This window comes from Lates calcarifer, unplaced genomic scaffold (assembly GCF_001640805.2).
Source record: "Lates calcarifer isolate ASB-BC8 unplaced genomic scaffold, TLL_Latcal_v3 _unitig_5776_quiver_344, whole genome shotgun sequence".
NCBI lineage: Eukaryota > Metazoa > Chordata > Actinopteri > Centropomidae > Lates > Lates calcarifer.
This window is the reverse complement of record NW_026117718.1, coordinates 385,001-401,496: the sequence shown is the minus strand read 5'-3', so window position 1 is coordinate 401,496 and position 16,496 is coordinate 385,001. Positions and strand designations below refer to the sequence as shown.

General features: G+C 39.0%; 1 protein-coding gene and 1 long non-coding RNA gene across 3 annotated transcripts in view; one reads left to right on the top strand and one right to left on the bottom strand.

The window, feature by feature from the left end:
* The window catches only part of LOC127141897 (uncharacterized), a 156,271-nt gene that overhangs the window by 65,353 nt on the left and 74,422 nt on the right, over nucleotides 1–16,496 (bottom strand). The window lies entirely within an intron of this gene.
* mtr (5-methyltetrahydrofolate-homocysteine methyltransferase) overlaps nucleotides 1–16,496 on the top strand; it is a 41,225-nt gene that overhangs the window by 20,452 nt on the left and 4,277 nt on the right. For both annotated transcript variants that reach the window (XM_018666485.2, XM_051069065.1), the window contains exons 20-31: nucleotides 384–536; nucleotides 3,232–3,339; nucleotides 4,151–4,251; nucleotides 6,027–6,094; nucleotides 6,455–6,575; nucleotides 6,910–6,991; nucleotides 7,568–7,666; nucleotides 8,641–8,716; nucleotides 9,925–10,080; nucleotides 10,638–10,837; nucleotides 11,321–11,521; nucleotides 11,671–11,863. In XM_018666485.2, the coding sequence (XP_018522001.1) occupies nucleotides 384–536; nucleotides 3,232–3,339; nucleotides 4,151–4,251; nucleotides 6,027–6,094; nucleotides 6,455–6,575; nucleotides 6,910–6,991; nucleotides 7,568–7,666; nucleotides 8,641–8,716; nucleotides 9,925–10,080; nucleotides 10,638–10,837; nucleotides 11,321–11,521; nucleotides 11,671–11,863 (1,558 nt within the window). The remainder of the gene's footprint in view (nucleotides 1–383; nucleotides 537–3,231; nucleotides 3,340–4,150; nucleotides 4,252–6,026; nucleotides 6,095–6,454; nucleotides 6,576–6,909; nucleotides 6,992–7,567; nucleotides 7,667–8,640; nucleotides 8,717–9,924; nucleotides 10,081–10,637; nucleotides 10,838–11,320; nucleotides 11,522–11,670; nucleotides 11,864–16,496) is intronic.

Below are 16,496 nucleotides of genomic sequence, written 5' to 3'. Positions count from 1 at the left end.
GCTTCACCCAACCACTAACCATGAGTGAAAAAAAAAGTTTTTGTGTTATCATTCATATTCTCTGAAAAATGGCCAAGAAATCACAAATTCTGCCAGGGTATGTAAACTTATGAGCACAACTGAACTGTATGTTCTCTGTTGCAGAAGATCTGTTTTATTGTGCACTTACAATGATCTTAAAAATAATAACCTAAATAATGTAGTATTTTGAAAGTCGTAATTTCACTCAGATTCTTTTCACCTGGTGTAAACACAGATTTATATATGTTGATTTGTTTTACCCCTATAAAAAAACAAACATAATTAGCCCTATTGATGATTTTCATGTCATGCTTTCATCTCTTCTCCTCTGTAATGCTCCATCCAATGCTGTTGCTGTGCAGGGAATAGAGAAGTATGTAGTGGAGGATGTGGAGGAGTGTCGTGCTCAGGTTGACCGCTACACTCGACCCCTTCACATTATCGAGGGCCCCCTTATGAATGGCATGAAGGTGGTTGGAGATCTCTTTGGAGCTGGGAAGATGTTCTTGCCACAGGTAGGATGGTACTAATGACATTTTTTTCCATGTGTCCTTTGTACATCGGTGTTTTCACTTTTTCCATCAACAGCAGAAATCCAGGCTAACTTTTTTCACCATTGTACTGGAACTGTCCAGAAAAATAATTTAACTGTCCTGAAGTGAATCTGAATCATCCCATGATTAAAATGTTGTTTCTTTTCTTTAATATTACCATTAATATTTATTAGTTGTGAGTGGCATAGTAAAATAGTAAAAACAATAACCAGTATTAAAATGTTGAGGAAATAAATATTTCTCAATAATACTTTATTAATACTAAACCTGTTGCATGTCCAGATTGCACCAAATAATGAACCAACTGCACTTCCTTTGGGTCTCCAGAAATACACCTGGCAAGAGTGAAAGCAATAGGATGAACACAAAGATGAACACCTGATCTTTTAACTGTGGCACCCACAGATTTAACTGCACTACTACTTAAATTGTCCAAATGTTTGCTTTAATTCAATCAGTTCAATTCAGTTTTAGCACCAAATCACAACAGAAGTTATCTCAAGGTATTTTTCATATGGAGCAGGTCTAGACCGTACTCTCTTATGTTTTTTAAAGAGAGAGACCCAACAGATCCCACCATGAGCAGCACTAGGAGACAGTGGCAAAGAAAAACTTCCTTTAAGAGGCAGAAACCTCGAGCAGAACCAGACCATGTAAGAAATGTAAATTGGTATCAATAATACAGTAGTGGTAGTATTAGTAATGACAATTAAAGTAATAATTACAATAGTAGTGGTAATACTAATAGTAATGCAAATAATTTTTAAGTATAACAGCAGGTGTTGAGTGGGGTTGTAGAAGCAGCAGAAGGCATCACTCAGCAGCTCCGGAGACAGCAATACCTGCAGAAAGCGACAGAAGAGGAGGCGAAAGAGCACAATACTACAGGAAAGGGAAGATTTTGAGTCAGTGACATGTATTTATGGGATATGAATCCATATTGAGAGAGAGAGAGAGAGAGAGGAGAGAGAGGGAGAGAGAGAGAGAGAGAGAGAGAGAGAGAGAGAGAGAGAGAGAGAGAGAGAGAGAGAGAGAGAGAGTGAGAGAGAGAGAGAGAAGCTCAGTGCATCATGGGAGATCTCCCGGCAGTCTAGGCCTATAGCAGCATAACTAAGGGATGGTTCAAGCCTGAGCCAACCCTAACTATAAGCTTTATCAAAGAGGAAAGTTTTAAGCCGACTCTTAAAGGTACAGAGGGTGTTTCTGCCTCCTGGACCCAAAACTGGGAGAAGGTTCCACAGTAGAGGAGCCTGATAACTGAAGGCTCTGCCTCTCATTCGACTCTTGGAAACTCTGGGAACCACCAGTAAACCACCAGTTCATTAGAGGTCAGAAGTCAACTATACTTGTCTTTTAATAACATGTACAAGCCAAAAGAAACAAGCCAATGACTAATAAAGAATAAATCAATTTAAATTTGTCCTTAAGTTACCTCAGAGGTTTGAGGGCCTGTTTGAGATCAGTGAAGCCAATGCAGTGCAGGAGGAGACCTTCATTAGTCAGTGCTCATTTGCTAAGAGATAATTTAAAATAAATAAATAAAAAATATTTCTAAAATCCCTTTCATCCATTCATTCATTGAAAATAGATTTACTCCATATTAAGGGTATTTTTCCCTGAGAAAGTCGCTCTGGACAATAAGCATGTTGAACAGGAGGGTGAAAATACACTGATCAGTCCCAACATTGTAGAAGATTTATTGATCTCTTTACAATACATTGTTCTGCTGGGAAACCTTGGATCCTGTTATTCAGTTGGATGTTACTTGACATGTACCCCGCACCTAAACATTGTTGTAGACCAAGCATACCAACAGTGCTCCCCAATAGCAGGAGCCTCCTTGAGCATCTGTGGGACCTGCCTAATATTGTTGAGGTCTCCCTCGTGCAGCTAGAAAAAATATGACCTGTTGGTGCATGGACACAGGACCCCTGTGGCGTCTCGCACCAGGACATTGGCAGCAGATCCTTTGGGTCCTGTGGGTTGTGGGGTGGGGCCTCCATGGATGTGGCTTGTTCAAGATCATCCCACAGATACTGGGTCACATTGGGATCTGGGGAGTCTGGAGGCCAGGTCAGCACTTTGGGCTCTTTGTCTTCAAAACATTTCTGAGCAGTTTTTGTGGTGTGGTGGGAGCATTGTCCTGCTGGGGGAGGCCCCTGCCATTGGGGAGTGCTTTTGCCATGGGGTGTGTGCTTGGTCTGCAACAATGTTTAGGTGGGTGGTAAGTGACAGTTACATGCAGATGAATGAAGGAGGTTTCCCAGCAGAACACTGGATTGTAACAAGATGATCAATGTTATTCACTTCATCTGACAGTGGTTTAATGTTGGGGCTGATCAGTGTAGGTAGAATAAATTGAATATTAATCAGAAATAGCCTGCAGCAAATCATACATCACTTACATTAAATGTGACCCACATTTAATTCAAATCATGTATTTCTCTCTGTTGTTCCTTTCCGCTGGTTGGTATGTTCAGACGGAAACATCTCAGATTAAACAAAACATTGGATTAAACAAAACATTGGATTGAACAAAACATTGGATTAAACAAAACATTGGATTGAACAAAACATTGGCCACCACTGTATTTTAGTATTTTAAAACTACTGTAATAAAACCAGAGAGGCTTTACAAGTCTTTGTGTGTTTGCAGGTGATCAAGTCAGCTCGTGTTATGAAGAAGGCCGTGAGTCATTTGATTCCTTTCATGGAGAAGGAGAGGGAGGAGATGATGGCATCATCAGGGTCAACTGAGGATACGGTCAGTCTCAACTGAATATTAATGCATTCAGTGTATTATTTAAATGTATTATTTTTCATGATTTTTGTAATGTTTCCATTAAGATTTAAGAACATGGGAAAAGGTTGTATATCACTTGTCTTAACTTACAAAGTACATAAACAAAAAATATGACACATTGTAATGACATTATACTATAAAAAAATAAAATCAAAGAAAATGTGGCTGCAAATGTTAATTCTCTGGCTCTGACCTTCAACAGAAGAAAGCAGCTCAATCGGCCAAAATTAAAGCCACAATGTGTTTCTCAGTTTCCCAAAACAGTATACTAAATTTGGTGCTGATAAAGCCAAAGTCCAAGAAGCTCTATTCATAATAAATTATGCATTAAACATAAATTAGCAAAAAAATCCACAGTGCATGTTTATGGTCCAAGAGGCTTTTTTGTAGAGCACATTGAGCTAGACTTGTGTGTCAAATTTCAAGTCAATCAAACCTTGAATGTGAGGGACCTGGCCTTTCTAAAATGTTGTTTGTGGTCCTCACGGCAGAAGACAAATAATAGTAATAAACCGGCACAAACCTGTAATGAGATAAAATGATGAGATTAAAAAAATATATAACCCATGAGATATAAAATTACACATATTAATTAAATGTCATTTTTAGAAGGTATATTTTTTGCAGAAAATGCAGTTGTGGGACTTCTCCTGAATAATGTATTCCTGTAGCCATGAGAGCAACATTAAAACAAACAATACCATGCACAAGTAGAAAACAGCCACTTCATCCTGTTCACGACTTCTCCTGATGTTTTGTCCTTGGTCTGTAGGATCCCTATCAGGGCACCATAGTTCTGGCTACAGTGAAGGGAGACGTCCATGATATTGGCAAGAACATCGTAGGTGTGGTGCTGGGGTGTAACAACTTCAGGTAACACTGGTTTGCTAATAAGTTTTAATGGTTTACTAGCCATCATTCACTAAGCATTAGGTTTTTCCACCACACCCCTCCCAGTATATTCAGTCTGTCAGCTGCACTTTGGCTCACATGCATTGTAAATAACAGTAGATATATTTGACGCTGACTGGTAATAACATTTAAAACAACCAGTCAGGGAGCAGACTTAGTTTGCTCTTACTGACAGTGTATGGCTGAACATCAGGAGCCTCCATGTAGAATCACAGCCTCCTGCTGTCACTCATATCATTAGCTGCTGGATCTGATTGAGGTTAAACATTGATCATAGTGGCGTTGACAGTATGAGGTTTATTCTTATGTTCTGTAATATTGTATGAGCATGCAGGCACAGGCTGGTCAGCACAAGTTTTATAGGCTCTAAGCAGAATTAGGAACAATCTGCAGTTAATGCTGTGAGGAGAGGTCTGAGGAAAGCAGGAAATAGGAGGAGTCTGGCTTGATCAGATCCTATATGTATGGGAGCCTGTGCAGGTGTGAGGCCTTTGAAATCCCTGCAGTAGAACCCTGGGCTCTCTCCTGGAAGTAATTGTTTGGCTGAGTGAAATGTGAGTTCTTTTTCTTTTAGAATATTTCTGTTTGTAGTTGTTTATGTTGATTATTGTAAAAGTCACATATAATAGTCACATTTTTGGGTCCTGTGTATTTAATTTAATGACAGTGCTAACTAATTTCTGTTTAGATAAAACCAGCTTCAGTTGCCAGCCATCCTTATCAGCAATAAATCACAACTGAAGCAACTCTCAAGGTGTCACTACAGCTGCAGTGTTGATCACATCCCTAATAACCAACAGATGAATTTCAGTCACGACACAATGAAATTCATCATAAACAACAACAAGATCACAAACACACATCAACCCTAAATCTTTCTGTCTGCTTGCCTCAAATGCCAGTGGAATAGTATCAGGTCTTAACTGAGCAGACAGGGACCCTTGCTACAAAATGTACATGAACAGAACGTTATATGGTAAAAGTTAAATGAATTTGGACAAGGCAAGGCAAGTTTATTTGTATAGCAAATTCCAACAGCAATGCAATTTAAAGAACTTTACATAAAATATAAAAGGCACCCAGACAAAATGTAAAAGCAACATAAGACAATACGCATATGCACAATATATACAGGTGAAGAGTTTCAGCAGACTTGCAGTTCTCTGAAAGTTTGTTCCGCATTGAGCATAAGAACTGAGTTCTGCTTCTCCAGGTTTGGTTTTGACTCTGGGGGACAGAAAGCAGACCAGTCCCTGATGACCTGAGTGGTCTGGATGGTTCATAACGCAGCAGCAGATCAGAAATGTATTTTGGCCCTAAACCATTCAGTGCTTTATAAACTAACGGTAGGATTTTGAAATCAGTTCTCTGACAGACAGGAAGCTAGAGTAGAGATCTGAGAACTGGACTAATATGATCCACTTTCTTAGACTTAGTAAGGACTCCTGCACCAGTGTTCGGAATCACTTTAGTTTTATCTTTTCTTAATTAAACACCGTTTTAGTGTCACTTGTATTGCTATGTTAATTTATTTTGTTGTTATTCATAATCTGAACTAGTGGGGGGTGCACATCTTGAACAGAGGAGGAGCCAGAATAGAGCCTTGGGAAACTCTGCATGTCATTTTTTGTCAGCTCAGATGTGTATTACCTATAGACACAAAGTGGTTCCTGTCCTTTAAGTAGGATTCAAACCAGTTTGGTACTGTGACAGGTGTGGTGCTTGTTCTCTTTCAGAGTGATTGACCTGGGTGTGATGGTTCCCTGTGATCAGATCCTCAGACAGGCCATCACATACAAAGCAGGTAAAGTTATACATATGAGGTTGCGTGTTGTCATAGATATCATATTTTAGAAAATTGTGATAAAGATGACAAAGATGATAAAGTTGAAGTTCAGCTTTATTGTCATTTCTACACATATGCATGTCATACATACAAGGAAATAAAATGTTGCTTGTCAGGGACCACAGTGCAACACAGAATAGATGTGCAAGCATGTGTGCAAAAAAACTAAACAACTGTAGACTAAAACATACCATCATACTAGCTGGGGCATTTATCTGCCAGTGCAAATTATTCAAACTGTTCTTGCTGTATTAAGTTTTATTCTCTTGTAATATCAGCAGCAGTAATGTTGGGTGTGTATTATTTCTATTCCTGCAGATATCATTGGCTTGTCTGGTCTCATCACACCCTCTCTGGATGAGATGATCTATGTGGCCAAAGAGATGGAGAGACTGGGAATGACAACACCACTGCTGATTGGAGGAGCCACCACATCAAAGTAATAACACAAACACATTTAAATGCATGATAAGGCTGAAATATACCACACTGATCAAAAAAACATTTGTATGTGATGGGTAGCAGGTGGATAGTGGTACGACTTTCAGAGGAAGCAGGTAATTATAATGTGCGCTGCAGGGGACATGTAGCTGTTTGTATCCTCCAAAGGACTACACAGGATGCTAAGTGGTGCTAAACTCTTCTGTATTTTTAAAGATGTATATCCATTATATAAGCTTTGTAAGTAGTAACTCCATTGTTCAAAATGAGAGGAGGTTGATATCTCGCAGTGCTCTGTTGGGTTGCAGACATTTGTGCTTTGTATTTGATAGGACACATACAGCAGTGAAGATCGCCCCTTGTTACAGTTGTCCTGTTGTACATGTTCTGGACGCCTCCAGGAGTGTGGTGGTGGTATGTACATCTACCTGAGATCACTGGGACTTTTCTGTGGTCTTAAGTCCTAGTGGCCTTTTTTGCTTTTGTAGTATTCATTTAAAATGAATAAAAAATTTTGTCAACAACAGACTACACACAACATCCAATCAAGACAAAGTAAAAGCATGTTTTTTTTACAAATGGATTTAAATGAGTGCAGATTTGATGCTTGTGAGTACCTGGACCCCTGACCTGAATCTGCTTTAATGCGCTGAACAGATCTGGAACATTTGTGATGACGTGCCTCAGAGTTTTCAATGAAAGAGCACAATGCTGCACAATTATTTAAATATTTATGAAAAAACAGAAACATTTCAGTGTGTCTCTGGATCTGCATCGAAATGTACATAGAAGGACAGTCGTGGGTCAGTAACAGCTGTTCATTAGAAAATGTTCAAAAATGCTTTGTTAAGAAATCCTGTAAAAACCATAGCAGTCCATCAGCAGTCTTAACATGGCACCACATTTCAGTGAAATCTCCTCATCAGAATTCCAACTAACAAAGGAGAGTGAAAACTAGAACCTCACAATGTGTTTTCTCCTGTCTGTCAGTGTTCCCAGTTGCTGGATGAGACAGTAAAGGAAGAGTACTTTGATGACCTGAAAGAGGAATATGAGGAGATCAGGCAGGAGCACTATGACTCTCTGAAGGTAAGAGTGGCTGGTAGAAATTCCCAGTAGGGTAGGTGCAAAGGGAGATTTTGTTTCTGTGATTTAAAAGTATTTTCTTGGATGCAGTGATCCACATAGGTGACTGTCTTCCAGGTCAGTGTTGCATCCACATGTCTTGAACCAGTGTCACAAATAATGCATGTCTACTAGATTCAGCAGCCTCCAAACAAATTAAAACACACAAATAATTGTACATATTTCTCATGTCTCTTCTGCAGTTTCCGACAGGATCATTTGTTTTTGTTTTTTTTTTTTCAAAGTCAACTGTCAAATTTAATATCCTTTTGCATAAGAAACAAAAATGAACTCTGAGACTCCATCTAGATTATTAATTTGTTGCCATTAAAGCTGTGCACTGCATGAAAAATGAAAATATGCTGCTGGAGGAAGAAGCTTGATAAAAATGACAGAAGCTTTTTAAGAACAAACCACATATTTAAAGAATAAGTCTGGTGTTATTCCATATTAATCTTATTTTACTTGATTCCAAGTGATCTATATTTAGTTTTTGCTTAACGTCACCATTGAATTTAAGACCTGAGGTGGTGACATTCTTGACTGTGTAAATCTCTTATGCACCTTCTCAGACGTGTACTGAGCTGGGCATTCCAAGTGTGATGTTTGTTAGTCAGTCTAAGATGTGTAATCAAGCCCTATTTATATCGAGCCAGAGAAGTTACCAACTGTAGTAAGTCACAATCACTGACAGGAAGTTGAGAGACTGGAAGTTTAAAACATTTTATATTTATAATACTCTCTAAAGATTCAATACTTTATTGCCATACAACTAATTTGTTAGGAATAAGCTGATGTTAATGATATCAGTTAGCTGGATGGATGTGTGCACTGATTTTGATGTGATGCACATTGAGTTTGCTTGTAGTGAAATGTGCTAAATAAATAAAATTGCCCTGTCTTCCTCTTCATCCTCCATCTCCCTCTGTTGCCCCCAGGATCGTCGATATCTGTCTCTTTCCCAGGCCAGAGAGAAGGCTTTACATATAGACTGGCTCTCTCTGCCCAGACCAGGTGAGTGGGCATAGATCAGGGGGGGCCCGGGCCATATCAGCATTGTGGTTGACGGCCAGTTGTAACTGTAAGACTATATAAATATATCTACTCTCTCATATTACATAACTGCTTCTGCATTCAATTATTATTAGTTTGAATGACAATCTAATTAATAACTAGCTTTGAAAGGTAAGTTATCAGGGGTGTGTGGCCGTTGCTTTTTTTTTCTCTTTCACCAGTAGTGATGGGAGTTCTGGCTCTTTTCAAAGATTTGGCTCTTAGCTCAGGTCGCTTAGAAGCGACTGTTACGGCTCCAGTGCTCCATTGCTCCAATGGCTTTTCATTTAGAATCATTCAGAACCTCCTATTTTAGCCTAATTTAGCAATTATGAATGGTTTGTGTGTTGGTAAGCAACTTTTTATTCAGTGTTTTCATAAAAGCCTTATTTTTATGCATATTTGTTTTGTTACAAAAAAATACACAGTTACCGTTGTTTAACATTTTAATTAAACATTTAAATGAATAACTGAACACAGCAAACAAATCAAATAAATAAAGGCCAAAGTCTCAACATTTGATTTTAATGTAAACACTTTAGAACGTTATTGAAATGCCTCTCAAATTTAACTGAGATAAAAAAAAGAAACATTAATCCACAAACTGTTTCAAACGTATCCTGGACTAGCATGGATTCATAACAAGACTCCATAATATAATTTCTGAAATATATGATGCTAAAGACACAGCAGTAACATCACTGGATGCCAAACAGGCATTTGATAGAATAGAATGCTCATATTTATTTCCTGTTCTACCCAGATTTGGATTTGGAAAGAGCTTTCTTAGATGGATTCAGATTCTATATACAAGCCCAGTGGCCAGTGTCTTAATAGATAATATAGTTTCTAAACCATGGCTATGGCAAATAGCAGACATATGAGCCTGTTGGGCATACAACTAGGACAACAAGAACATAGAATATATTTATATGCTGATGACTCTCTTTTTAATAAATCTTTCCATGAGTATTCCCAATGTAATGCAGCAGTTTGAATTATTCGGACGATTCTCTGTCTATAACATTAACAACTCAAAATCATCAATAATATTTTTGAACAAAAAAGAAAGATTGAAACCAGTTATAAAAACTCTGTTACTCCTATGTATATGATACTACCAGTTAAATTAAAACCAAGTGCTCCCTGTGTTTGTCTTTCTGGGACAGTGCATCCTCAGTTTCTGGGCACCCGTGTGTTTCAGTGGTATGATCTGAACAGTTTGGTGGACTTCATTGACTGGAAGCCTTTCTTTGACGTGTGGCAGCTGAGAGGAAAGTACCCCAACAGAGGTTACCCCAGGATCTTCAATGACAAGACTGTTGGTACGAGCTCAGTCCTCTGTCAGGGCTCTTCATAAATCCTAACCACTATCCTGCTATATATTTTACCCTACATGTTGCTCATGCATTTCATTTTATTTTAACACTCACTTTTGTAAATAGAAATTTGCATGAAGAAAACATATTATATGATTAAAAATAAGATCATTAATTTTACTCATTTAAAACTTTATTTGATTATTTACAGAATGAAAAAGATAAATCCATTCTGGATCCATTATGGATTAACATCACAAAACAGATGTTACTGTAACATGTTACTGAATATTAACTAAGCTAAGTTAATGGATAAATGTAAAGAGCTTTAATGTTACATTTGATAGTGTGTAAGTCTGTATACATTAATGTATACATTGTGAATGCACAGGTTTGATGCAAATGCAAGTGACCATTGTACAGTTTCTAGAGCATAGTGCATCATCAGTCAAATCATGTTGAATGCTAAAATAAGTATACAACCACAGTGGCATTAGCCTCACTCCCAGCACTCTCCAAACAGTGAAACCATGTCTTATCTCAATGATATTTGGGTCCTGAAGGTTTGGAGGCTCGTCGAGTCTTTGATGATGCCCAGCAGCTGCTCAGCCAGATGATTGACAGCAGCAGTCTCAAGGGGCAAGGCCTGGTGGGATTCTGGCGTGCCCAGAGTGATGGCGATGACATCAATGTGTACAAAGATGATGGCACAGTGCGCAGAGACACCAAACCCATTGCCAGATTCCATGGCTTACGGCAACAGGTGAGGGACATACTGTAATATAAGTCTAAGAAAAAGGTCAAAGTCCTGCTGAGGAACTCAGGAGTTGCATGAAACAGTGGGCTCAAACACTAAAGTAAAACATTCATTTTTAAGTCAAGTGAGCAGAGCAGCCAGAGATCAAATATTGCAGTCATTTCCGGTAAGTGCACAACTGCTATGTTTGATTTGAGACAACACTACTCCGTCAAAATTCATGCACTACAGCAGTGAATATGCTGTGTACACACTGTTTTTTTATGTAAGTGTGACTGACTTATTTGAGACACAGACAGTATTTTCGGCTCATTGGTGTATACAAAGTATTATGCTGCTTAGCAAGGCTATCTAACATGTAGGGTTTTTTTCAGTTGTCATGCCGCAGATGTCTTTTCAATGTAGTATTCTTTTCTTAGAATTTGACCTTTACGATGGAGCCAGATAACACATTGTAAAGTAATCATCACAAATGTGTATATGCTGCAGGCGGAGAAAGACGGCTCCAGTTCAGAGCCCTGCCTATGTGTATCTGACTTTGTGGCCCCTGTGGACAGCGGTGTAGCCGACTACATTGGTGTGTTTGCTGTGGGTGTGTTTGGAGCTGAGGAGCTGAGTCAGCAGTTCCAGGCTCAGGGCGACGACTACAGCAGCATCATGGTCAAAGCTCTGGCTGACCGCCTGGCTGAGGTACAGTATGAACAGCTTCCTAACACACCAGGCCTCTATCACTGTTGGTATTGCATGGGTCAGTGAGTCATTATACCTGAATGACAGATTAACTGTTGGTGCCATGGTGTTTCTTTGGTTTCTGTTGTGACCTACTGCTTATCCTCCAGGCATTTGCTGAGGAGCTCCATGCTCGTGTGCGTAAGGAGCTGTGGGGCTATAATGCTGATGAAGCTCTGCAGGCCTCAGACCTCCACAGAGTTCGATACCAGGGCATCAGACCAGCAGCTGGCTATCCCAGCCAGCCTGACCACACTGAGAAGACCACCATGTGGAGACTGGCTGGTATTCAGGACAAGACGGGTGAGAACACTGGAAACCACTTCACTGCAGCTATATTTTTTCTCACATTAGATTGCAGATGTTTTTTTCCATTCATTTTTCAGTTCTTACAGTTTTATCCAGCTCTTTGATTTGTACGTTTACATGCAGTATTTTACTCACTGAAACTAGGTTACACACTTAATCAGAAAACACATTTACATGCACTGTAGTAACCTGGTTACTTAGTGTAATTATCTCCTTGCATCCAACTACTCTGATATCTTATCCATCTGAAGTATGTTGTACTAATGTAAAGAGGTGATGAGAAACCTGCTTACATGTATATGTAGCCTAGATATCTGCATTATTCAAAAGAAATATAGCTGGAGAAACCAGGTGCAGGTGGGAAAACACAGGGATAGTCTCTGCTGTTGGGGTTCTTATACAAGGTACTTTTTTTTTTGCCGTTGAGGGAGGATTATTAATTCAATGAACAATGAGCAGGTTTCATGTTTGACATGTTTTTAAGAAAATACTGTTAATGTCATTATGAAATATTACAACACCAGGTCCAAAATAGAATTGTCTAGAAACCTTCCATTTGTAAGAAAAAAAATGCATACAACCTAAGTCATCATTAACACACAACCCTGTTCAAGTAGAAGGAAACAGTTTCACAGGCTGTTTGCAGGCCAATACAAAACCTTTATGTCCACTGTAAGAAAAAAAAAAATCTGTGTCCTCCTAGTAATAAAAACAAAGGAGTTGTGGGCTTGTAACACAGTTCTACCACATTGCTATCACTAGATAAGGGGATGTAGGAAAGGTGTCTTCTTTTCTTCTTCTTTTTTTTGGGATACAAAAGGTACGTGTATCTCTTTGGCAAGGAGAGAATCAAGAATCCAAGATCCTTACAACCTAGGTCTATTATTTTAGGGTAAGTCTGCATCAAAAGGTTTGTTAGACTTTTCATCACCCTTTAATTCAGTTCTGAGGCCTGAACACACTGGAGACTGGAATTATCAGAGCCACTTTAGCCAGAGTTATGCAGTCAGTGAACATTTCTCCCAGGGAAGTGATCAGAAGTTGGCAAGAGGCAAGACTCTCTAAATGTTTGACTGTTCAAATAAGCATATTGTTGTCACATCCAGCAGTGTGTATCTAAAACTATTATGCTGCTGGGCCTTTCATCAAGACACAGTGAAAAAATACTCAACAAAATTAAAATCAGGAAGCTACATTTTACATTTCAGGTTTTCATTTGGTGTAAACTATGCTGACAGCCTCCCTAACTCAAGGTCAACAAGTGAAACTCAAACTGTAATATCTGTAACTGACAGTAACATTAAACAGCTGTAGTGCACAAATGTCAACACTTAGGAGTTCAGTCAAGGCTCTCTTTCAACACATCACTGTTTTTTCACATTATGTACTCAGTACATTCAGAAAGTATTCAGACCCCTTCACTTTTTGCTATGTTGCAGCCTTATGCTAAAATAAAAAAAAGAAAAAAACATTTTTTCTAATATCAATCTACACTGAGTACCCCATAATGACAAAGTATGAAGATTTGCAAAGATTGGACAAACTGTTAATGAGTTATGGCCAATTTCCTGCTAAGCCCTGCCCATGGCAATGTTTTTTGATTGATCATGACCATTTATAATGGAATTGTGTATCTCCATCCCAAAAGGCTGTATACCAAATTTGGTGCTGACGGTTGGAATCCCAAAAGTTTACTGTTTACTGAATTTTGCTGTTTTTTACATTATGCAAATTAGTTCTTGGACTTACAGTGTGAGGGGATGTGGCCTTTCCAAAAGTTTAGTGTGTTAATTACAGCACCACCATCTGGCCAATTGAGCTCATGTTTCTTGGAAAGCACAAGCTCATCATTTCCAGTTACTCAGCTGAGTTTCATACAGTGGTGGAAAAAAGTTTTCAGACACCCTTAAAATTTTACGCAATCTCATATATCATCATGAAATATTTGTGGAAAAATCTTTTTTGTGTTTCAAAAGGTGTGGCTGCATTAGACAGACACAAACAAATACAACTGATATTTTTTTGTTTATTGTTTACAAGAAAAACTAACAGAACTAAATTCTTGACAGTTTCAATATGTCAGTTCTCAACATTGTCGGTATCAAAGTCAACAAATAACAGAGAACAACAGGATAACAGCTCTAATCCTGGCTGGCATGTTCCCCACGAGCCTTTCACACTGTTGAGGGGTAATCTTGTCCCATTCTTCTTGAATTACTGCTTTTAATTCTTCTAAATTCTTTGGTTTACGCAACACGAAACAGACCTTTTGATAATCCACCACAGATTTTCAATGGGGCTCATGTTCAGGGATTGAGCTGACCACTCTAAGACCTGGATCCAGTGCTCCTGCAGCCAAGTTCTCCTGGCCCTGGTTGTGTGGCAAGGGGCATTATCTTGTTGAAACATCCAGTTTTGACCTCGACAGAACAGTGCACGTGCAGAAGGGAGCATGTGGGTTTCGAGAATGGCACAATACAGAGTTCAATGTGCCATCACAGACAGTGAGATAACTAACACCAGCAGCACTCATGCATCCCCAAACCATGATACTGCCTCCACCATGCTTGACAGTAGGTACTGTACATGTTGGAGATAAAGCTTCTAAAGCTGGAAGCTGGACTCATCTGACCACAGAATCTTCTTCCAATTCCTGGCTGTCCAGTTCTTGTGTGCTTGGTCCCAACGACGCCGGGCTAACCTCTGTCTCTCATTGATCAGGGGCTTCTTGACAGTCTTGTAGGACCTTAAGCCACGATCTAAAAGTCAGCCACGTACAGTGCGGGTGGAACACTGGACACCAGTTTGGTTTGACCACTGCTGCTGAAGCTCCTGTGATGTCATTCGGCGGTTTTCCCTGCACATGCGGATCAGGATGCGGTCATTTCTTGCTGAAGAAAACCTTTGGACGCCCAGATCTTGGTTTGTCTTCCAAGCTGTTGGTTCGTCTGTATTTCTGCAGAGTGTATCCAACTGCTAAAGGACTGCATCTGCACTTCCTGGCTATCTGGCGGCAGCTGTACCCTTCCTCACTGAGAATCTGTATCTTCAGGTGTGTTTCCTGTGTTAGGTTCCTTGTTTTAGCCATGTTTGTCTCTGAAGAACTTTCAAATGTGCTGGCTTTATATAGACACGAAGCACGGCAACAAAAATTGTGTCTTTTAATAAAAAGCACGACCTTCATTAGTGGATCACTGATACCAAAATGACCCAATACTCAAAATTTCTTATGTATTTTTATGGAACCAATCAATTTTAAGTTTTTAATGGCTTTTTAGGATTTGTTTAGTATTTTGGCTGTGACTGTACTAAAAGAAATTACTCTTGAAGACCTAAGAGTGATTCTTAATGCAATATTTCACAAATGCATGGGGTGTCCGTAAACTTTTTTCCACCACTGTATCTAGTTCATTCTAGCTTGCAGCAATTTAAGCCACTGCGACACAACAATAACAACAATCAGAGGTTCTACTCCTGCTTGTATTCAACTTTTTTCCTGCTATTTATGGGCAATTTTATATTATTTAATTTTATCAATTTAAAAAATTAATGGGATCCTATGCGAGATCAGCTCAACTTTCTTCGAAAACACTCAGTTTTGCAAGCTTACCAGTCTGGCATGCGTGCATGCACAGACTCCATTTTTGGCTTAAAAATTTCCAAAGACTTTGATCTTCTAATGTGCCTTTAAATCTGCTAAAAATGTTAAGTTTAGGAGATTTGGGGCAGACATGTCAAACACTTAATTTTATGTGGCTTGCGAGAGCTTTCAAAGACCATGACTATCATAAAATAAAATCCTGTGCTGCTTTACAGAGGTACAGTGAATGCATCTCGATTTTGTTACCTGTGCAATGAAAGCTTCTAGCCACTGGATGGCAGTGTCTCAATATCAGCCATTTCCTACAGCAGCTTTGTAGTCAGTGATAGGTTGGGTTCAAAAAGCAAATAGTCCTGAAATATCTGAGAAAAAAAGGTAATGCAGACGAAAGGTAGTTTAATAAGATGGGGAAGTGAATTCATGTTTGTGCTTGAAGACAACACATGTCTTCGAGGCAGTGGAATAGTATTTACGTTAGCACTTCGACACCAAGCACGGAGCTAAGTATGCTAACCTTAGCCACAGAGAAAAGCAGCAGAAGGTCCAAGAATTAAAAAGCAGCCTGCATTCTCAGCAGAATATGTTAGCAAAAGTTACAGCACAAAATGATGCAGCGGTGAAAGTCCGCTTTATTGTGGCTGAAGAAATCGCCCGAGCTTCAAAGTGTTTTTCAGAAGGTGTATTTATTCTACTTAAACCTCTGTGTCAAAACTGGAAATACTTGAAATTACATTTGTTGTTACAGGACTCCATATTAAATAAGAGTGTATCATCATATGGTATTTGCTGTTGTTAAAGCAGGACAAGGTAATTTTGCATTGGTATAAACTACTCTGACTACTAAGTCTGATGAAGTTAAGTAAATTTTTATTTATATACCAATTCATAACAGAAGCTATATCAGGGCACTTTCAGGTAGAGCAGCACTGTACTATTAATATTATTTACAGAGACTTGGTGACAGTGGCAATGAAAGTGAGGTGGACAAGTCTGTAAGTAAAATGAAATCACCCTGGGAGAAGTTGG